The sequence below is a fragment of the Harpia harpyja genome, chromosome 6 (genome assembly GCF_026419915.1).
Source record: "Harpia harpyja isolate bHarHar1 chromosome 6, bHarHar1 primary haplotype, whole genome shotgun sequence".
Taxonomy (NCBI): Eukaryota; Metazoa; Chordata; class Aves; order Accipitriformes; family Accipitridae; genus Harpia; species Harpia harpyja.
Genome location: NC_068945.1, coordinates 54,126,147 through 54,144,372, shown reverse-complemented (window position 1 = coordinate 54,144,372; position 18,226 = coordinate 54,126,147). Strand labels below are relative to the sequence as shown.

The 18,226-nt window shown below is 40.9% G+C and overlaps 1 protein-coding gene across 9 annotated transcripts in view; it reads left to right on the top strand.

Annotated features, from left to right (window-relative positions):
- Nucleotides 1-231: 231 nt before the first annotated feature.
- Nucleotides 232-18,226, top strand: part of KIF21A (kinesin family member 21A) — a 93,189-nt gene continuing 75,194 nt past the window's right edge. For 6 of the 9 annotated variants that reach the window (XM_052789512.1, XM_052789511.1, XM_052789516.1 and 3 more), the window contains exon 1: nt 233-610. In XM_052789512.1, coding sequence (XP_052645472.1) covers nt 567-610 — 44 coding nt within the window. In that variant the 5' untranslated portion in view covers nt 233-566. Of the gene's footprint in view, nt 611-18,226 lie in introns of all 9 variants that reach the window. The other 3 variants (XM_052789508.1, XM_052789509.1, XM_052789507.1) reach the window with 1 other exon arrangement.

The window sequence follows — 18,226 nt, the reverse complement described above, 5'->3', positions numbered from 1 at the left end:
GGGGGTATGTGGAGAGGAGGCGGGTGTGTGTATGTGTGGAGAGCTGTGCCGGGGACCGTGCCGTGCGCCCGTGCGTGAGGAGAGGCCCGTGAGGCGGCCGCCCTGCCCGCGCCGGCGGCGGTGGCAGTGGCGGTGGCGGTAGCGGCAGCGGCGGCTGACCGGGGCGGGGCCTGCTGACGCATTGCGGCTGGAGCGGGCGCGGGGCGGCCGCCGAGGCGGAGGACCCGGACCCCGGAGGGGCGGGGGGCCGGTGCCCGGGGCCCGTCCCTCCGCCCGCCGGCGGGCTGACTGACAGCGCTCCCCGCCCAGGGACTGGAAGGGCCGGAGCGGGGCGGGGAGGAGGCGGAGGAGCGGCGCGAACCGCCCTGCGCTGCCGCGGCTCCTACCTATTCATTCAGACACCTAAAATGGCTGGAGAGAGGAGGTGGCGGAGCAGGAGGAGGCGGTGGTGAGGGGGGAGCCGCAGCGGTGCCCCCACCTCCTCTCCGGCGGGCGCCTCCTCGGCCCGGCAGCGCCCCCCGCTCCCGGCGAGGCTCGCGGCCGCCCCTCGCCTGCTCCCCGGCACCATGTCGGCCGGCCAGGACGAGAGCTCGGTGCGGGTGGCGGTCAGGTAAGCGGCGGCGCCGCCCCTCCTGCGGGGGCCGGGGCCCGGGGGCCGGGCGGGGGGGGGGGGAGCGCTCCCCGCGGGCCCTCACGCCACGGGTCCTCACGCCACGGGTGACGGCGGCCGGCCGTGCCCGTGAGCCCCGTGCCGTGGGCCCGCCGCGCGGAGCGGCCGCGGGCGGTGCGCGGGAGCGGGGCGTGCGAGCTCCCCGCCCGCGGGAAGCGGCATCGCTGCACGGGGACGGCGGCGAGGGACATCTTCGCTGCAGAAACAGTGTATCACCGCGGCTCCTGCTGAGCCTCTTTTTCCTCACAGCGGTTGGAAATAGCCGAAGGCAGGGTGGGGGGAAACCCCAAACCCAACATTCCGAGGTCTTTCCCGGTCATTTCTCTCTAATTCTCAGCAGTGACCCTAAAAATATTCCACCTAATTATAGCCCGGTGCTGCAAGTGCTTACTCATGGAAGTAAAGCAGCCCCTAGACTAGCGATGCTGTTTGCATGACGGAGATTTGCGAGAGTGGATCCTGGCAGACTGATATTTTTAGAAGGATAAAGGCTTTTATCCCACGGAGGCTGTGTCTGACCTTACATACCGGGAGGGATGGACTTCCATGAGGCTGCTCTCAGTAAATAGGAATAGGTATATGTAGAAGTCATAATGGGAGTGGAGCTTAAATCGTTTTAAAATCATCAGCTAATTCAAATTACTTTTTTATCAGAGATGAAAATCTGTTGTTCATCAGTGAACTCTTGGCTCTTCTTGGTTTTCTACGTGAAGATATTATTTTATTGTTTGAAGAACTTCCAGATTAGCCCACGGATGTCTTTATATAATTCAAACATGAGGAAAAAAATTATATATATATATATGCGCGTGTGTATATATATATGCGTATATATCTATATGCATGTCAATATTTGAGTTTTGATTGTGATGCTGAATGACTATTTATTCATTTCCTTTAAAGAAGTTGCTTTATATTATCTGCTGACATACTTGGAGTATTATGCTACAAGAAAGCAGACTTTAGGGGAAGGTCTGTATCTACCAGTGGGTCCTTGGAACCACTACATACATCTCACCTTGGTAGATAATTCAAGAGTTGTGCAGGAAGACAAAGAGGGTGGATCGTTTTTTCTCTGAAGGGCGTAGGAATAAGTGATGTTACTGCATGCTGTTGTTGGTATGTGCGTGTGGGGGGAACTGTTCAATAACATTTTCAGTAAACAGAGAAACACCGCCCCTGCATGATAACATGGGGTGTATGCTGCAGTTGTTCATTAAGGTCTGCTTGCCGACTGCAGTAACGTTTTCTATGGGGAGAGATGCTTTTGTGAGTGTTGTTATCTGTTGAAGCATTTTTCACTTGAAGTACAGGGAGGTATTATTCCAAAGCATAATTAGGCTGTATTTTTAAAAAGAAAAATATGAGATAGGTGTGATCCTAAAAATAGGGTGTGTTACAGGTTTACAGACTGCTCTGTCATTTGAAGAAAATATTAAATATGTTCTGAGCCAAACAAAATAGTGATGTAGAAGTTCATTTACAAATACAGAGGTTTTTTGCAGCTAGGAATTAAATAAAACCTACTGGTGCAAATATGTTTATAGTTGTAGGTGTGTGATAAATAGATTAGAAACAATATATGGCAAAGAATTTGCAAAAGTGAATTAAAATCACCCAGCAGTAGCTCTTGAAAACAAACCTCTAATGTAACAAGGCATATGTCTGTACTATAATTGTCTAATGTCTTATGTCTGAGTGCAGTTCACTAGTAATGAAGAACTGCATCTTTCTTCCTTTTGGCAGATTAACTATTCATGTACAAGACTTCTTCCTCTCTGCTTAGCAATCATGAACAAAAGCATGCACAATTATTTTTTTTTTTCCCACCAGTAGCTCTTTGTAGATGGTTTTCTATTATTTCTGGCTGTGTATTTTGTACAGTCCTATAATTCAACTGGTCTTGCAACTCTGTGTATCAGCAGCATGCTGTACCGTGCATTATAAATATTACATTCTGTTTCCTTGTTGGTTTTCTTCTTCAGTTCTTTTTGGGAACTTGAACTTAGTTCAGTGATGATCTCCACTGTTCTGATGAATTAGTCGTTGTTTTCGTATGTATGTTTCCTGAACAAGGCTTGCTCTACAGCAGTCCCAGCTTTTAGTTTGCAACCCCCGTGGTAGTAACTGAAGTAAGATACTGCAAAGGCATATTGCACTGAACTTACTGCCAAGCTGAATTTGCTTAAACTTTAAACATAGATTATAGAATAGACATCACTGAAATTGTTTAGCAAATTGTTTTTCCAGACCCTGGTTATCTCACTTAATTGTATACAACAGGATTCAAAAATACTTCATTCTTTCCAATTAGCACCACCTTTAAGCTATCATCTTGTATGCTAATTGCTCCCCATTTTCTTCAGTGTAATAATGGGTTTGTGAATGGTGAGCTAAATACTCTGGTTTGCTGAAGCATGAAAGCTGAAAATAGTCTGGCAGGTAAACCAGTAACTAGTGTTAAATTCCCCAATTAAGAAAAAAATTCTTTCTCTCTTGTCATCTACCACTGAAAGACTTGTGGACTTACAGTTTTGATGATCGTTTGGGACTTCAACAAAGAGCTTTGCTCTCTGTGTGACTGTGTACAGTATCTGTTTTCAGATAAAATCAGAGACCCCCCATGATAGTTATCTAATAAGATAGCTGTTTTTTCTTTTAAATGTGAAAAGCTATCCTTTTTGTAAATCTGAAATTGCTGTCTTGCTTTTGTAAATGTCTTTTCAGCATATGAAAACTAACTTTTGACAGGAAGGCTATGAAATGGCATAAATGTCATAGGCAACTGTTTCTGGAACCAACTCCACAAAAGGATGTAGACTGTAGTTCCTAATTCTTGTGTGTCTTGCCAGTTCAGTAGTGTCCACAGCCAAAATACAGTGTGTAGGCTTCCGGCGTGTTGGGTACATGAAGTTCTCACCTAAGATTGAGGTCCTCAACAGCCAGCAGTCTCTGTCAGTATTGCATTTTAGAGAGTCGTTGTATGAGCTATCCAGGGACTGGAGGGGGTCACTGCAGTCAGTGCCCATAACCATTAGGTCAGAGTTATGTTTACTTTTACCAATCAGACCTGAGCTGTGTCATAGGAATTGAAATAGCTCCAACAGGAGAGGTAGGAGTTAGTGCCTATCCTCACTCCATATGGCTTGGAGCTGTAGGGTTAGGATGTCCTAGCAGTGATGATCTAAGAAGACAAGAAAGCTGGACTTTGGTCCTTTGCGTTTTTTGATACATGCTGAACAAGGGAACTCTTTGAGAGCGATAATGTTTGGATAGAGCTCACCAGAAGATTTGCATGGAGGACTACTATCTGATAAAGTATGGAAGGATGTCTGTTATTTGCGTCCAGTTATGGAGAAGACAGAACAATGTAGAACATTGAAGTAAACTTCTATCTAATTGTCCTCCAAAGGAGGAAGATGGCCTTGATTCAATCTGAGTTCAGTGGAGACCCCAGACATATAGATGATAAGCTTCAGTGTTGATTTGTAGTACTGCCTTTTAAGATGCTGTGTGAAAACAAGAAGAAATAATGAAGAACAACGTGGAAAGATGAATAGCTGTGGAAGCTGACCAGTAGTCAAGAGAAGTAAGATGGTCACTCAGACATGCTTGGGTGACACCTCAGGTGGAGTGGACAATAATAAGACATGAAGCGCCATTTGGTGGAGCTAAAGGAAGTAGGGCTTTGGCATCGGGCATGTTGTCATTGTGAAATGTGGAGCCCAGCTGAAACTGTGTTAATGGGCAGAAAACAAAGAACTAGGGGAGAAATGAGTTAGGGGATGGTGTTTTATAATCATGTATGTTTAACATCAGTGAGCAGTGAAGAGCAGGGCTGTGAAAGTTTCCACTTTTCATCATCTTCAGTATGTTTGTATATGTGTGCCTTCTTCCCTACTTCGGCAAGAGTACCTTATGCTACTGCTTCATCTGCTGTGATTGACATCTGCTCTGTGTTTCATCCCTCAAGCAAAGAAGGAGAGTGTTGCTACCTTCTTCCTCACGTGTGTAGAAAGGCTGTGGGATCCGGCCACCCACCTCTTCCCTGAATCATCTAAAAAGTTTCCTTCTGGTACCCACCCTGGGTGTCTGCAATACATTGTGACGCTGCTTCAGAAAGGGGAAATGTTGATGTTTGCCAAGTATGGAAATTATGCGTGCAAAATGCAATGGATCTACTGGGAAACTTTTTTAATAACAGTAGGAGTAATAAGTGTAGCTGATGAATTAAAACCACCCAGCTTCTCTTTGTGGTATTCCAAAAGGGAGATGAAGTACTTGAGAAAAACATATTGATTACTAATTCAGTTTAGGGACAGAGATTTTTGCAACTAATCAAGCTGCTTGTGGCATGAAATCAGGATACAGTGTTCACTTTTGATACGGCAAATGGAATATGTTCATCCCTTGTAATCCTAGCCTTGCACTGCAAAGGTTTATTATGGGAACACTGGATTTCTTTTCATACCCCCCGTTCTTGAACTATGTGACCAGTTGGACTTTGGCATTTTTTTCCTCCTTTGCTAGTTCCTGTGTGTTTTTTTTTTTTCTCTCCATACAGAATCTGCTGTTTGTTGTTGTCATGCCTCCCTCTACATTTTCATCTTTTGCATTCCCCTTTTCCAGCATTTTTTTCTAATAGCTTTTACACTGAAGTTGTTCTCTGTGCTAGATCCAGCTACTGTTAAATACACTAGGAAAGAAGCAGCTGAGTGGAAGGAACCTGTCTTTTTTTGATAGGTGTGTTTTGAAGCACTTTGATGGCTGTTGAAATTGATTTTCTTTCTTGGGCTGCTCTTCTGCAAACACTTACAGCAGTGTTTAAGCTTCCTACAATGAATAGATCCTCAAATGTCAGATGAATGGTCATGTATGCTGTGGTATATATCATAAGTTCTGGAGGGCAGAGGTACTCATTTCACGCTTCCCATGCAGTGCTAAGCATTCTCATAAATCATTCTGTAACTAGATAAGCCACAGCAATAGATTACAGTACTATTCATGGGCTTCTTAAAATGAACCAATGTTTTCCTTTTGTTAGACAATAGTTATTACCCATCTGTAATCATGTGAAGCTGTGAAAGTTTTTTGGGGAAAATGTCTCAAAGTAACTGTATTAGTGAAGTTCAGCAGTCTTATCAGTAAGCAAGTATGCCTCACCAAAGGAAAAAAAAATGTTCAGCAGTATTAAATAGTAATTTTTGGGGACATGTTAGGTGTTTGGGAAATACCTCTTTTGGAGAGAGAGTCTGTTAGTGGAAAGCTACAAAAGTGATCTTGTTTTTTGAAAGCTCATGTTGCACATCTTTTGTTAGTTTTGATGTTTCTCTTTCCTCCCTGACTTAAACAAACATTCCCTTGTCCTTCACTGAAACTTTACTCTACCCCATCCATATGTTTTGCATTTTAGCTGAAAAAAAAGACATGACACCATCTGCCGCTGAATTAATTCAGGTTTTATCATATCTGACTTGATCATCTGTAACTGATATTACTTTGGGCAGGCTGAAATCTGTGATCTTGTTTTCTAGGAAATAAACTTCCCTTTCCACCACTCGTGATGTAAACACAAACTCTGTCTTTGATGGAGGGGAAAGAAATCCTAGTCTGACATTTCCCTTGATGTCCCTCACTAAAAGATGGATATGTCTTGAACTTAAGAAGAGGAAAAAGCAATGAGTGGTGTGCATAAGTGCTCTGTTCATGCTTGAGCATGAATTATATTTCTAACTTGGCATTTCCCAAAATTTGTAGAAGACTTGGGAGTTTACTTCACATTGAAAATCCATTTAGTTAGTCAACAATTTCCATTTAATGGTGTTTTCTTTACTACTTATGCTCTATGGAGAGTTAGGAATTATATTGTTGGCCTAGACGTTCCTTTATTACTGAACAGGCTTCACGTTTTCAGTTTTTCTGTGTGACTTCTGTAAGTTCTTCTATAGTAGTTGAATGGTCCTTGTGCTTAGGATCAAGGGAGCCTTGCTCCCTCTGCTTTCCCTTTATTTGCTTTAAGCGTTTTATAGATCACCCTTGCTGCCCACTCAGAGATGGCTGCTGGAATTCTTGCTTTCATGTTCTGTTGCCTGATTACTGCTGGGGAAATAAAGCCATTTTAGGTGCATTTTTTTCTGTTAAAGGAAAAGATTCAGTATCCTGCCGTATCTGTGGCTGCTGGAGCAGAAGATTTTTTGTTATGCTAATATTATTCCTACGTAAAATACTTGCAAGTAGTTAAAAGTATCATTTGAACGGGTGAACAAGAAAGTTTAATTAGAAATCAAACCAGATCTGAACAAGTCCAGCAAGAGTAACTACATAAGCTGTGCCTTTTTCTTGTGCTCTCTTTCTCTCCTCTAAAATTGTTTGAAATCTCGGTTCATTTTCTTCCCGTGCTTTCTCCTTTTTTCTCATTCTCCATGTTTATTTCCACTTTTCCCTGGTGAAACTTTTCTGGAATAAATGTGTGTGCTCCAGTGTAACTAAAGGGAGAAATGCAGCCCAATATTTCAAACATGTTCTCTTGTTTGATGTGTTTACCATAGCAACAAGATGCAAATGAAGAACAGTGAAAGGATTTTAAGGTCAGCATCACAGTGATGCATAAAGAAGGTCTATTCAGCATATATTTTAAAATGCGAAAACCTGCTGATTCAAAGCTAACAATTGATTAGCATAAAATGTTTCCTGGATAGACTCTGTATGGGAATAAGGAGTGAGGAGGGGGTACCATCTGGTCCTTTATTTTTGTTAGTATCATCAACAGATTTGGTAAAGTCGGCCACTGCTGGAATAATTCATTTCAGTTTAAAGAACTCACCCTTTAAGCATCTTTAGGTCTTTAAGTCCACCTAACAAAAATGAATGATGTATCCCTTGAGTCTGTTTACTATGGAGTTTCAACACAAAAAGCTGAGAGCAACAAAACCTTAGTAAAAGGTTATGATATTATTGTTCTACTATACACAGCAATTTATATGCATTCAAGTCGAATAGTGCATTTCCATTGTTGGATTTAAAAATGGATTAAAGAATTTGCTGTCTAGGTAATTTTTGGTGTCTTGCTGGTGGTTCTTGCATTCATGCTGTTACAGGAACTCTGCATACTTCAGTTGGTTAGTAAATACCTAACTCTTTGCAGGATGTGTTAGATTTAAAGTAGTTTTTCCATACTCGGTCTTAAGTACTCCAGGTTTCTTGAAATGCTTTCTGTTGTATACTGTAGCTTTGAAGGACACTTATTTTCCCTTTCATTTATGTTCAACATAATTGATCCTTTAAAACCATGAGTAAAACATGATTCTCAAGGTGAATAAGAGTTAAAGGACTGTAGCATGCTGTATATAGCATGATGGTTCAACTGCCACAGCTGAACACATGGAAGATTATAGCTAATAGGACTGGACAGAGAGTGTTTCTCTTTTATGAGACATCTCAGTGGAAGAGTTTGATCAGTCTTATCTGTTTACCTGGTCTAATCTCATTTGGAGTCTTGAACAAAGGCCTTCCACATCTTGGGTCAATGCTCCAACCACTTGATTATTTTCTTTGTTTAAGCCTGTGTATTTTTTCATTATTTTCATTGACTATTTTTTTCTTCCCATTTCTAACCATGTTAGTTGTCTTTTGCTTAATACTGCCAAAACGAAGTTAAGGGGGCATCTTAAGCTGAAAAGCTATATAGCTGTGGAGTATTAATGTTCATCAAGAGACTATATTGAAGTATGTGACTTGTTAGCAATGTTGATTAAAAGGTTATGCAAGTCATCAGTAGTAGTTTAAAACATAAAAGAAAGAGTATCCTCTAGAAATTCATTGCAAATAATGAAATACAGTCTTGCATAATTCTGGGGTTGCTAGCAAGCCTGCTAAGAAATGTCCCATGTACAGTATAACCCTTAGTATTATCTAGAAAGTAGGAACCCAGATAAGCCACTTTCTTTGAAGCATTTTGTACCACATTGCCCGTGAGACTGCATCTTCTTGGAATATAATGATAGAAAGGTAGACTGACTTGAGAAAGATGTCTGTTTATATAACTTATTCAAAATATTGAAAATGAAGAAGTTACTTAACTTTGTTTTTCAAAGCCAGCTATTCTTAGCATTCATGTTGTTGGACATTTCTTCCCTTTAATATGGGCCTAATTTGGAGATGAGTCCTAAGACCTTTTGTGTCACTCTGAGTACCTCATTATCCCAAGATCTTGGAGCTGCTAATCTGTCACTCAATAATATTGATTAAATGTATTTGCCAACTGCAGCAGTGCCTCTGTCTTAGTCCGAGCTTGATTGTGTCCTAGGACAGAATCTCTATGTCCCCAACTCTACCCCTATGAGGATATGAGAGGGCTATGAGTGTAGGTAGTGAGTCTTGTCTGTTTTAATATTGTTTTCCTGCTTTTCCCCTCCCCATGCTCGACTGGCACTTTGTGTATTGTCATACCAGAATTATGTTGTAAGCTCCTCAGGCCAAAGACGTAGCTTCAAAGTATGGTAAACACATAGTGTGATATATAAGTGAACTTAGTGTTCACTTAGTGTGAAATAATACATGTTGTAGTATCATGAGAAAAGCAACTGCTACTAAAACACCCGAGCTAGTCATTACCTTCTATGAAAAGTGTTACAATTAAAAATTCTGTTTTGCTAAAGCATATATATGGCTTTGTTTCCCCTTCCCCCTATCATTTGTTTCTGTGTGAAGAGGAAAAAAAAAAAAAAAAATTATGCCTGTACGAGACACTTTGATCTGTAGGAAATGGCCGACTAATCTCTTTTTTTTTTTTAATTTGTTTTTTTTAACCTGCTAAGCAAACCATACATTGCTTCAGTTTTCACTCTACATAAGTTGTCCAGGTAAGTTTTATTTCACCCCCTGGTCTCAAGTGCATTCCTTTTGAAGTCTGGTCTTTAATTTTATGTACATACTAAATCATTATTTTTAGGCTCTGCCTCTGTAATGTGATGCCTTTGAATTTTTTTTTTTTTAAGACGTCTTATCTATTCACATTACTTTGCAGACTAGAGATATTGGTACCATCTAAACATCTCCTGTATTTTCTCTTTCTAGTTACAATTTTATCATGTGTGTGAATAACTGGTATATTTGGGAAAGGTTGATTTTGTTTTATGAGCAAACTGCTTGAAACGCATTAAATACCAGAAAAATATTTTCATGTTGGGTTAAGGGGGAGTAAATATCTGAATATATATTTTCTAGACATGATAGAAAAGGTAAGGATTCTACTTTTAACAGTGTTTGAAGAGGTAGTAGGTCAGAGAGGAGGCCACCTGTTCAATCTATATCACTTGGAGTGTGGCTTATGCTTCTGTCTAATCTAATCAGTTGGCCTGTCGCTCAGTGAGCTCTAAAAATGAGATCTGAACTGGTATTGACAGGTAAATTATTTGACAATTAAACATCAGTATAATTAAATGTGCTTTTTTTTTTTTTGTACTCCCAAAAGCTTCAGGGTTTTGTTTTGTGGGTGTCATTTGTTTGTTTGCTTTCTTTCTTCTTCCCCACACATTCCCCAAAGTGATCTACGTTGGCTGGTCATCTAGTCAACCCACTGTCTTGGTTCTGCGTTTTTAAAGCATGGCTGTAGATACATTTCATTATCATTGTTAGCAAAGCTTTTGAGGAACAGATGGACTTTTCATTGTTCTCTAAATGTCAACGAGTAAAGCCTCCATAGGCCCCAAAGAGGAAGAAACATTGTACCAACTGAGAGCTTCAGATGGAAGTGCTTTGTTCTGTGCTTGCAGCCCTGAATGCAGGGCTGGCCCATGCCAGGCCAATGCTTCGATTGATTTTTAACTCTCATGACTGCTGAATGCTGAGATGTTTCTTTGGGAAGAGAGGACTTGCATAAAATGGTGTTGGCCTACATCTTGGATGATACTTGACTGAACATAAAGGGCCAGTGCGCTCTTTGCTGCTACTGTAGGCAAGAATTCAAGTGATTATGAATAATACGTAAAAATTAAGCATGAAACAGCAGTGTTGTCTTATAGCAAAAGAAGGAAATTAGTGTATGTGGAAATTAGAGTTTTCATGTAAGGTGCAAAGTAATCCACACCCTTTGTTCAGTACTGCTGAAGTCTTGGCTGATGTCTAGTGTTAGGGTTTGGGTGCTGCAGTTCAAGAAAAATGTGCACTAACTGAGGGGAATTGAAAAGAGAAGGGAAATGACTGTCTAGAAAACATGACCAGTTCCATAGTGTAGGTATGAGGAGTGAAGATTGCTAAGAGACATGTGTCACGACCCAGACTGGACAGACCAGGGAGTTGTGTTTAATTTGAAATTCCCTCAGGCTAAATTAAGGTGAAATGACACCAAATGGTCAGTTAAAGATTTTATTCATGACAGAAGCAAACTGAACTGGGGAGGCATGGTAGTAGGTGGCACGGTTTTCTCACAACAGGAATTGGCATAAGACTACCTATGTAAACTGTGTAACCCAGGGTAACCATATACATCAATTCAGGGAATAAGGAGATCCCTCCCATTGAGTCACGAGGTTCAGAGCAGACCCCCTTGCTTTCCAGACACCTCCTCAGAGAAGGGCCCAGGGGCAGCTGGATCTACTCTTAGTATCAGACTTGGTCAACGGTTTATGTCTTGAAACAGATGACGTATAGGGATTGTGGAAAACGAAAGAGAGAAGGCGTCAAAGAGAGAAAAAGTAAGAGAGAAAGATTTCACCAGTCCTGGGTCCAGCGTTGGTTCAGTCAGCCAAGGGGTCCGGTTCTGGTGGGCTTGTGCACCTGGGGCTTCAGTTTGTGTCCTTTTATCATCTTTGCCCCTCCTTCGGGTGGGCACCCAAACTCGTCAGGTTAATGAGCAGTTTGTGAGCCTTTGGGCTTGGGGGTCATTTGTGGAGTAACTTCTCCTTCCCTACAGACATGGCCATTGTTTGATCTTTGTATCAGAACAGGGAGCTGTGCACCCTCCAGCACGCCCTCCCCCTCCTGTTGCTGATGTGTGAGCTGATGGGCTTTTCACCTTGGTTCTGTGCAGGGTTTGTCTTTAAGCAGAACTTGCCTCACAACAATGTTTGAGACATTAACTCTTTCAGTCTCACAACTTGTCTTGAAATACCTAGAGTCAAATACAAAGTAGAAGGGAATAAATTGTTCTTCATGTTCAAGGTGAAGTAGATAAAAAAGTAATAGGCTTAAATTACAGTAAGAAAAGTAAAAGGTAGGAAGAAAACATTTTTCTATTGTAAGGATGGATGTCCTGAACAATTTGTCTGTGGAGATGTGGAATTGCCTGTATAGGAGACTTTTAAAAACAGTTAAGCTCATAACTGCCGGGAACATTTTGGACGTAGTTGATACTACCTTGGTCCGGAAAGGTAGAGTAGATGAATAAACTCTGATCTTTCCAGCTCTTTTCTATCCCAATTGTCTGTAATTCTGTGAAGCTGGATGTTGAGTGCCAGGACCTGAATTCAGCACAGTTGAGTGATCCCATTCAGATGTCAGAATATGTTTACAGGGTTGTGACAATGTCCACATGAACAACAAAGCCTTACAGATTTGGAAGGGTAAGCTTAGACTAATTCAAGTTTGAAGGGACCTCAGGACAGCATCTGATCCAACCTGCCACTCAAAGCAGGGTCAAAACTAAGTTCAGGAGAGGTTGCTCAAGGCTCTGTCAAGCTAGGTCTTGGAAAAACCTCTGAGGATGGAGATTCCTCACTCTCTCTGAGCAACCAATACTTGACTATTCTAATGGGCAAACTTTTTTTTCTTATGGCAAGTTGGGAAGTCTCTTGCTTTGCTTTATGACCACTGCCTCTTGTCTTCCCAATGTGATCCTCAGTAAGGAGCTTGGGGCTGTTGTCTTGGTAATCTTCTGTATTGGAAGGGAGCAGGCAAGGCCTAAAAGCCAGGAAGATATTGAAGAGCTCTGTGCCTATGATCTGTTGGAAAGGATGAGATATGGGGGACAGCTTCAGCAAAGGGGGTGCAGGCTCTTCTCCAGATGAGTTCTGAATATGATAGAGCAGATTCTTGGGGGACTGACAGTCATCCAGTGGTGCTGGTGATACAGCTGCTATTAGGAGTTAATGTGTTGTAAGCATACACAGCATGAAGTACCGGGGGCTCTTGTTTGTTTCCATGGTTTCTATATTCTTTCTGTTCTGAAGTCTATTCCTTCCCCCTTATCCAACCCTTCCCTACCTGTCTTGAAGACTATTTCATGGTAGATGTGATATTGCTGCTATGAAGGCATTTGGAGTGATTCAGTTGTGGGTAACAATCTGCTTTCCTCTTCTCCCAGCAGGAATACCTGGCAGTCACCTTCTGCTTGCATTTCCTCTGCCACAGTTTAAGCTCACTTATTCTTTTGGCCAAGCTGACTAATGAGAATAATTAACCTCCAGCACTGTTTAATGTTTTTTTGCTTTTCAGATGTTCATGCTCTCTTCAGCCATCTCACAGAATAATCGTGTCTGTTTCCCTGTCGTCCCCGCCCCATGACAGTTCACGTTTCAGTCTTTCAGTTTTTCTGACTTGTTCAAATTATTTTTTGTAAGTCAAAGAAATGCAGATAATAGTCAGTGGTTTATCACATGAAGCACATGATAATCTTGTGAATACAACCCAAAGCATCAGTTGCTTATCTTGGAACAGTTTCTTATGACTTTTCGGAAACGAATTATAATTTGCGTGTTACCAGTTTTTGTCTTGTCTATTGAAAAATGGATTTTAAAATTTTATTTATTTCTTTGGGTTTTTGCATACATATAATGTGTGTGGAGCACTGGGCAAAGTTAACATTCAGCTTGGTTTGTATTGTTGGACGTCTGCCTAGTATTTGTGTAAGAGTTGTCTGGTTGAAGTTCCATTTGTTTAAAACAGAGGAGTGTATTGGTGGACTGAAGAAAGTGCTTTGAAGCTCATGTTATCTGCATCACTTGAAGATATATGCTTTCTGTTTCTCGGATTGCAGCTAGGAAATGGTACCGACTTTTAAGTTTCATCAGATACGTCAAGGAAATTTGACTAATTGTAGTCTAGCTGGATGACTGACTGGTTTTTTTGTATGTGTATTCTGTAATTCATGCATGCATTTTTCATCTTAAGATTAAACTTCTTTTGGTCAAGGCTATATGTCTAACCAAGGATTATCCAGTGGGGCAGAACGCTTGTAATGTACTGCACTGTTTTAGTGAAAATTGCTCTCCCATTTTGCTGCCTCCTTGGTACAGAGGGGAATTGCTCAGAAGTTACATGAAATGGCATTGTGTTATTTTTTTCATTCTGATAATATAAACTAAACTGTAGGATCCTGACTGTTAACCCATTTTCTGTTCCAAATAGCAACAGTGCTACAATTTTAATTTTGTGTATTAATGCATTAAATGTTTAGTGATAGTAACTGTATTTCAAATACTAAATTTGTAAACTTGTTTTTCTTGAGTCACTCTTGCTGTTTTCTGTAAGCCGTAGGGTTTTTGGTTTGGTTCTTCCTTGTCAGCTGATAATGCATTGGCCACTTAGTTGTCTCGCATTTCTGTAAGATCTGTCTCCAGCTTCTCAACATCAGATCATTCAGAATGGCTCTGGGGGTAGCATTCAAATATTCAAAACAGTTTAATGCATGATTTTAAGTTATGTTGTAACCCAGGGTTTCAGGTATTAATGCATTCAACACATTGTAAGACCTCTTCCCTCCAAGTCACTTTACTTTTAAAGTGCAATATGAAAATTAGATTATTGAGGCTTATTTTCCTTATCTGTTTGTCCTTTGAAGCTGAAAGCTCCATCTCTGGAGATCTTAAAAGTAGATGAGGGAAACACCAGAAGGAAAACTGCTAGGCTAAAACAAAGACATGGACATATTAATACGTGAGTACTAGTGTTCGTTGATGTAAAGTGATACTGGATGCATACCTTACAAGGTACTGCTGGGAGAAATAGCTGAAAGAGATTTTTGTGTTTAAGTGGTCTGTCTCTCTGCTGCAGCCATTACCAGTGCTGGGAGTTCTCTGGTTATACTACTGCCTGTCAAGGTGGGTGATGCCGTATACCCTATATATATACACCACTGTACCCACTTCTGTATGCCAGCATGAGAAAATGTCCAGCTAGGGCACACTGGCCATCTTGCTTCCAAAGTTGGAAATACCTAAATAATCTGTGTGACTTGTTTTAGTTTTTTTTTCTTCAGTACAGGGCTAAGCTACAAAGTGTTGGACATCTGCTGCTGTTTATCACATGAGGTCTGGTGTTGGGAGTATCAATGGCCCCATCGTGCTGGGGAGACTCCTATTGCTTATTGATCTAGGTACAGTTGGAGCACAAAGGTAGGGGATATCTTCAGTTACTTTGGAAATAGCTGAAAAATTTTGTTCCCAAAGGAAAGGCACTTTTAAAGCTCTCCCTTTCTTCTCCCACAGCTAGGTAGGAATGACAAGGGGGTGTAGAGACAGGGACTTTCCATTTTTATTGTGAAGTCTGAAAGGTTCAAGGACACCGAGAGCTGTTTTCCTTCTAATCCACAAATCTCTCTGGATATCCTTATTATGTGCATTACATACTGGAGTTGTTCCAGTTCAGTGTGCTTGTGACTGATGCAAAAATCACAGGAGAGCTACAGATTGTACAAGGACCTCTCATATGTGGGGTACAGGGTTTTGTTTTTTAAAAAGGAAAACCAATTTTTTTTGGTCAGGTTTTTCTCACTTGTTTGACTCCTGGTCTAGTTTGTTTACTTTAAATTATTATCTAAGGTAGGTGACAAAGGACTTCAAATACCAGATTTTATTGTTTTTAAAAAAAACCCCATGGTTCCAACAAGAATTGTTAGAGGTACTGAAGCTAGCAGTTCCTGCTGTTGACAGCAGGTTTTAGGTGGTGTGTCACTGCTGTACTATTTTCCAGCTGCTGAGTCTTTGTATTTCTCCATTTTTGCTGCCTTTGCAAGACCCCTCTGCCAACACTGCTGCTCTAGATTAGAGGACAACCTAAATGTGCTGCATTGCAATGGCTGCCTGGGAACACAGGGCTGAAGTCTTGTTACTCTAAACTGAAAACTGTGATACCTCCAGATTAGGATGATGATGGGTAGTATAGAAAAGAGACAAGAGATTGTGTACATTTTTGATCCATTCTGACACTGATAAGATTATCTGACATATTGTGTAACACTAGTCAACTGGATTTGATTGAGGATCCAATTATGTGTTTAGTTAAAAACATGATTGTATGTGAAGTACAAGCAGTCCTGACCTCAAACTACAAGAGGCAGGGAAATCGTCTCCTTTCATTAGTTCCAGGTAATCCCACTCCCTGTCCTGAATCTGTTGCTCACTTACAGTTTCAATTTGTCTTGTTCCCATTCTTCGGCCACTGGTTCTTAATTCAGTGGTCTAGAAATGGTTAACTCTGGTAAGTATAGTTGGGAAATAAGCTATTTGTAGTTTCCTATGGGCCCTGCTAATTATTCATGGGATGAGGCTTACATAAGGGCTGCACTGCAGTTGCACTTATTTGATGATAGAGTTCCTGTGTAAACAAAAGTCAAGTGATAAGGCATGGGCAAGCAAAGTCTATAGGTGAAACCAAGGGAGAAAACAAACTTTTCTGTTAAGATTTTAAGGTGGTACTGTCTGCTTAACTGTCATGTTTCTTTTAAAAAAAGAAAAACACCTGACAGTATTTAATTAAAAAAATATTTTTTTTAAGAACTGAAAGAGCCTTCATTGCTATCATTGTTCCTTGCTTTAGCATTTCTTCAGCTTCAGTGGTGAAATCAGTTAAATTGTACAATTAAAATTTTGTGTAGCATGAGTTAGCAAAATATTAAAATTTAAAACAGCACAGAGATTTTTCTCTTTAGCTTTGACACTGAAATTGTAAAAGCAGACTGTGGAAGAATTAAAGTACCCATTTTAGAGAAAACTGGAAATTCTAGAAAAAATAAATAGTATTGATCTACTAACACCCTTTTAAGACCTTGCTTAATACTTCTGGGCAATTTGTGTAGAACACAAAAGCTTAGGAAGTTTGGTCTAAGTATTCAACTTTTCTTTCTGAATATGTTACTTTAGCATATGCTGGAATAAACAGCCCTCTACCTCTTCCCCCCATCCCCCAAATGTTGTTTGTAGTGCTAAAGGAACTTATTTTAAGTGGAAACAAAGTTGGCCGAAACACTAGAGCTTTATTATTGCCGTATGATTTTTTTGCCTTTTTTTTTTTTTTGAGGTTTACTGTGAAAGCAGTGATAGTATGTGGTTGAAGTTGAGTGCAGCAATGGAGTGAAAGTCAAGTGCGTGTATAGGTGTGGGAGGCAGCTGCCTGATTCATAGCAGTTGGTGAAGCAGAGTTTGTAGCTTGCGTTAACATCCAGTCTTCTGACTTCTTGGTGCTGGTGAGGAAACAGTCTGAAACAGCTTTAAAGTTATGGATTAATATGTAGATTTAATATGTAGATATATCTGTCTGTAGCTTTTAATAAATGTATGACCCTTTATGAAAGCTTTAAATAAGCCTTAGTGTAAGACCCTCCCTGGCCTTTAGGCGCTACCAGTATGCTGTTACGGCACTATTTTGTGTGAACTCGTAGTTTTCTATTTCCCAGCAAAGTTTCTTGTTAGCTTAGGTATTGATCCTGGAAAACCTTGTGTGCACCTCCCTTCGTGCACTGTCCTATTAGGTCTCATTTAAGCCAAAGGAGCTTTTATCTGGTCTGATGTTAAGTGCTCAGAGGAATGAGATCACAAGTTTTGTGGCAGGGACCATAGCCATCTCAGTTGGTTTTACTGTAGTCCTGATATGAAAACAGTTACTGTAAGCTTAAATTTCTAAGGCAATTTGAAACAGTTTATTTTATATAAGAATACTTGTTTTGAAAGCTTCTGTGCTACCTCCAGAACATGAGGGACTATGAACTCTTATGCAGACAAACCGTAAGTGATTTGCATTGATGATTTCTGAGAGCAGCTGGGAAATGCCTGATTTAGAAGTCTTATGTGCCAATAAGAGCTGATTTAATTCAGTCAAGACAAAGAAATGGGTTTTGACCCTGAAGAAGCTTGTCAGGACAGACTTTTCTTTCTGTCCCCAAGGAGCTGCAGCTGAGTGTTCAGCAGACAGAAAGGATCCCAGGATCAGGTGTTGCTGCTTTGTGTGCACTGGAGCTGAGGGAGACTGGCAGAGCAGTGCCCAGGCTAGCAGCTGTGCACAGAAGAGGAGGATTGTTCCTGAAATGGAGGCAGAGCCTCCCATGCCTGTAGTGTAGAATTGAGAGAACTGCTTTTAATTTGTGTGAACTACCTTGCTGCATGCGTTATCTCTCTTTTTTTTTTTTTTTTAAGTGACTTTGCATTAATAGTTTTGGAGTACTGGTTGGATTTGTAATCTAATCAGGGAACCTGAGCCCTAATGAAAAATTAAGCCTACAGCTAGAACATGAAGCAGAAAGTACTTAGCCTCACTGTTATGCCAGCATAGATATTAGTTGTTTAAAGCAGATACAAGTAGTAAGGAAGTAGCTAGTTTTTTCTAGATTTTATTCACAGTGTGTAT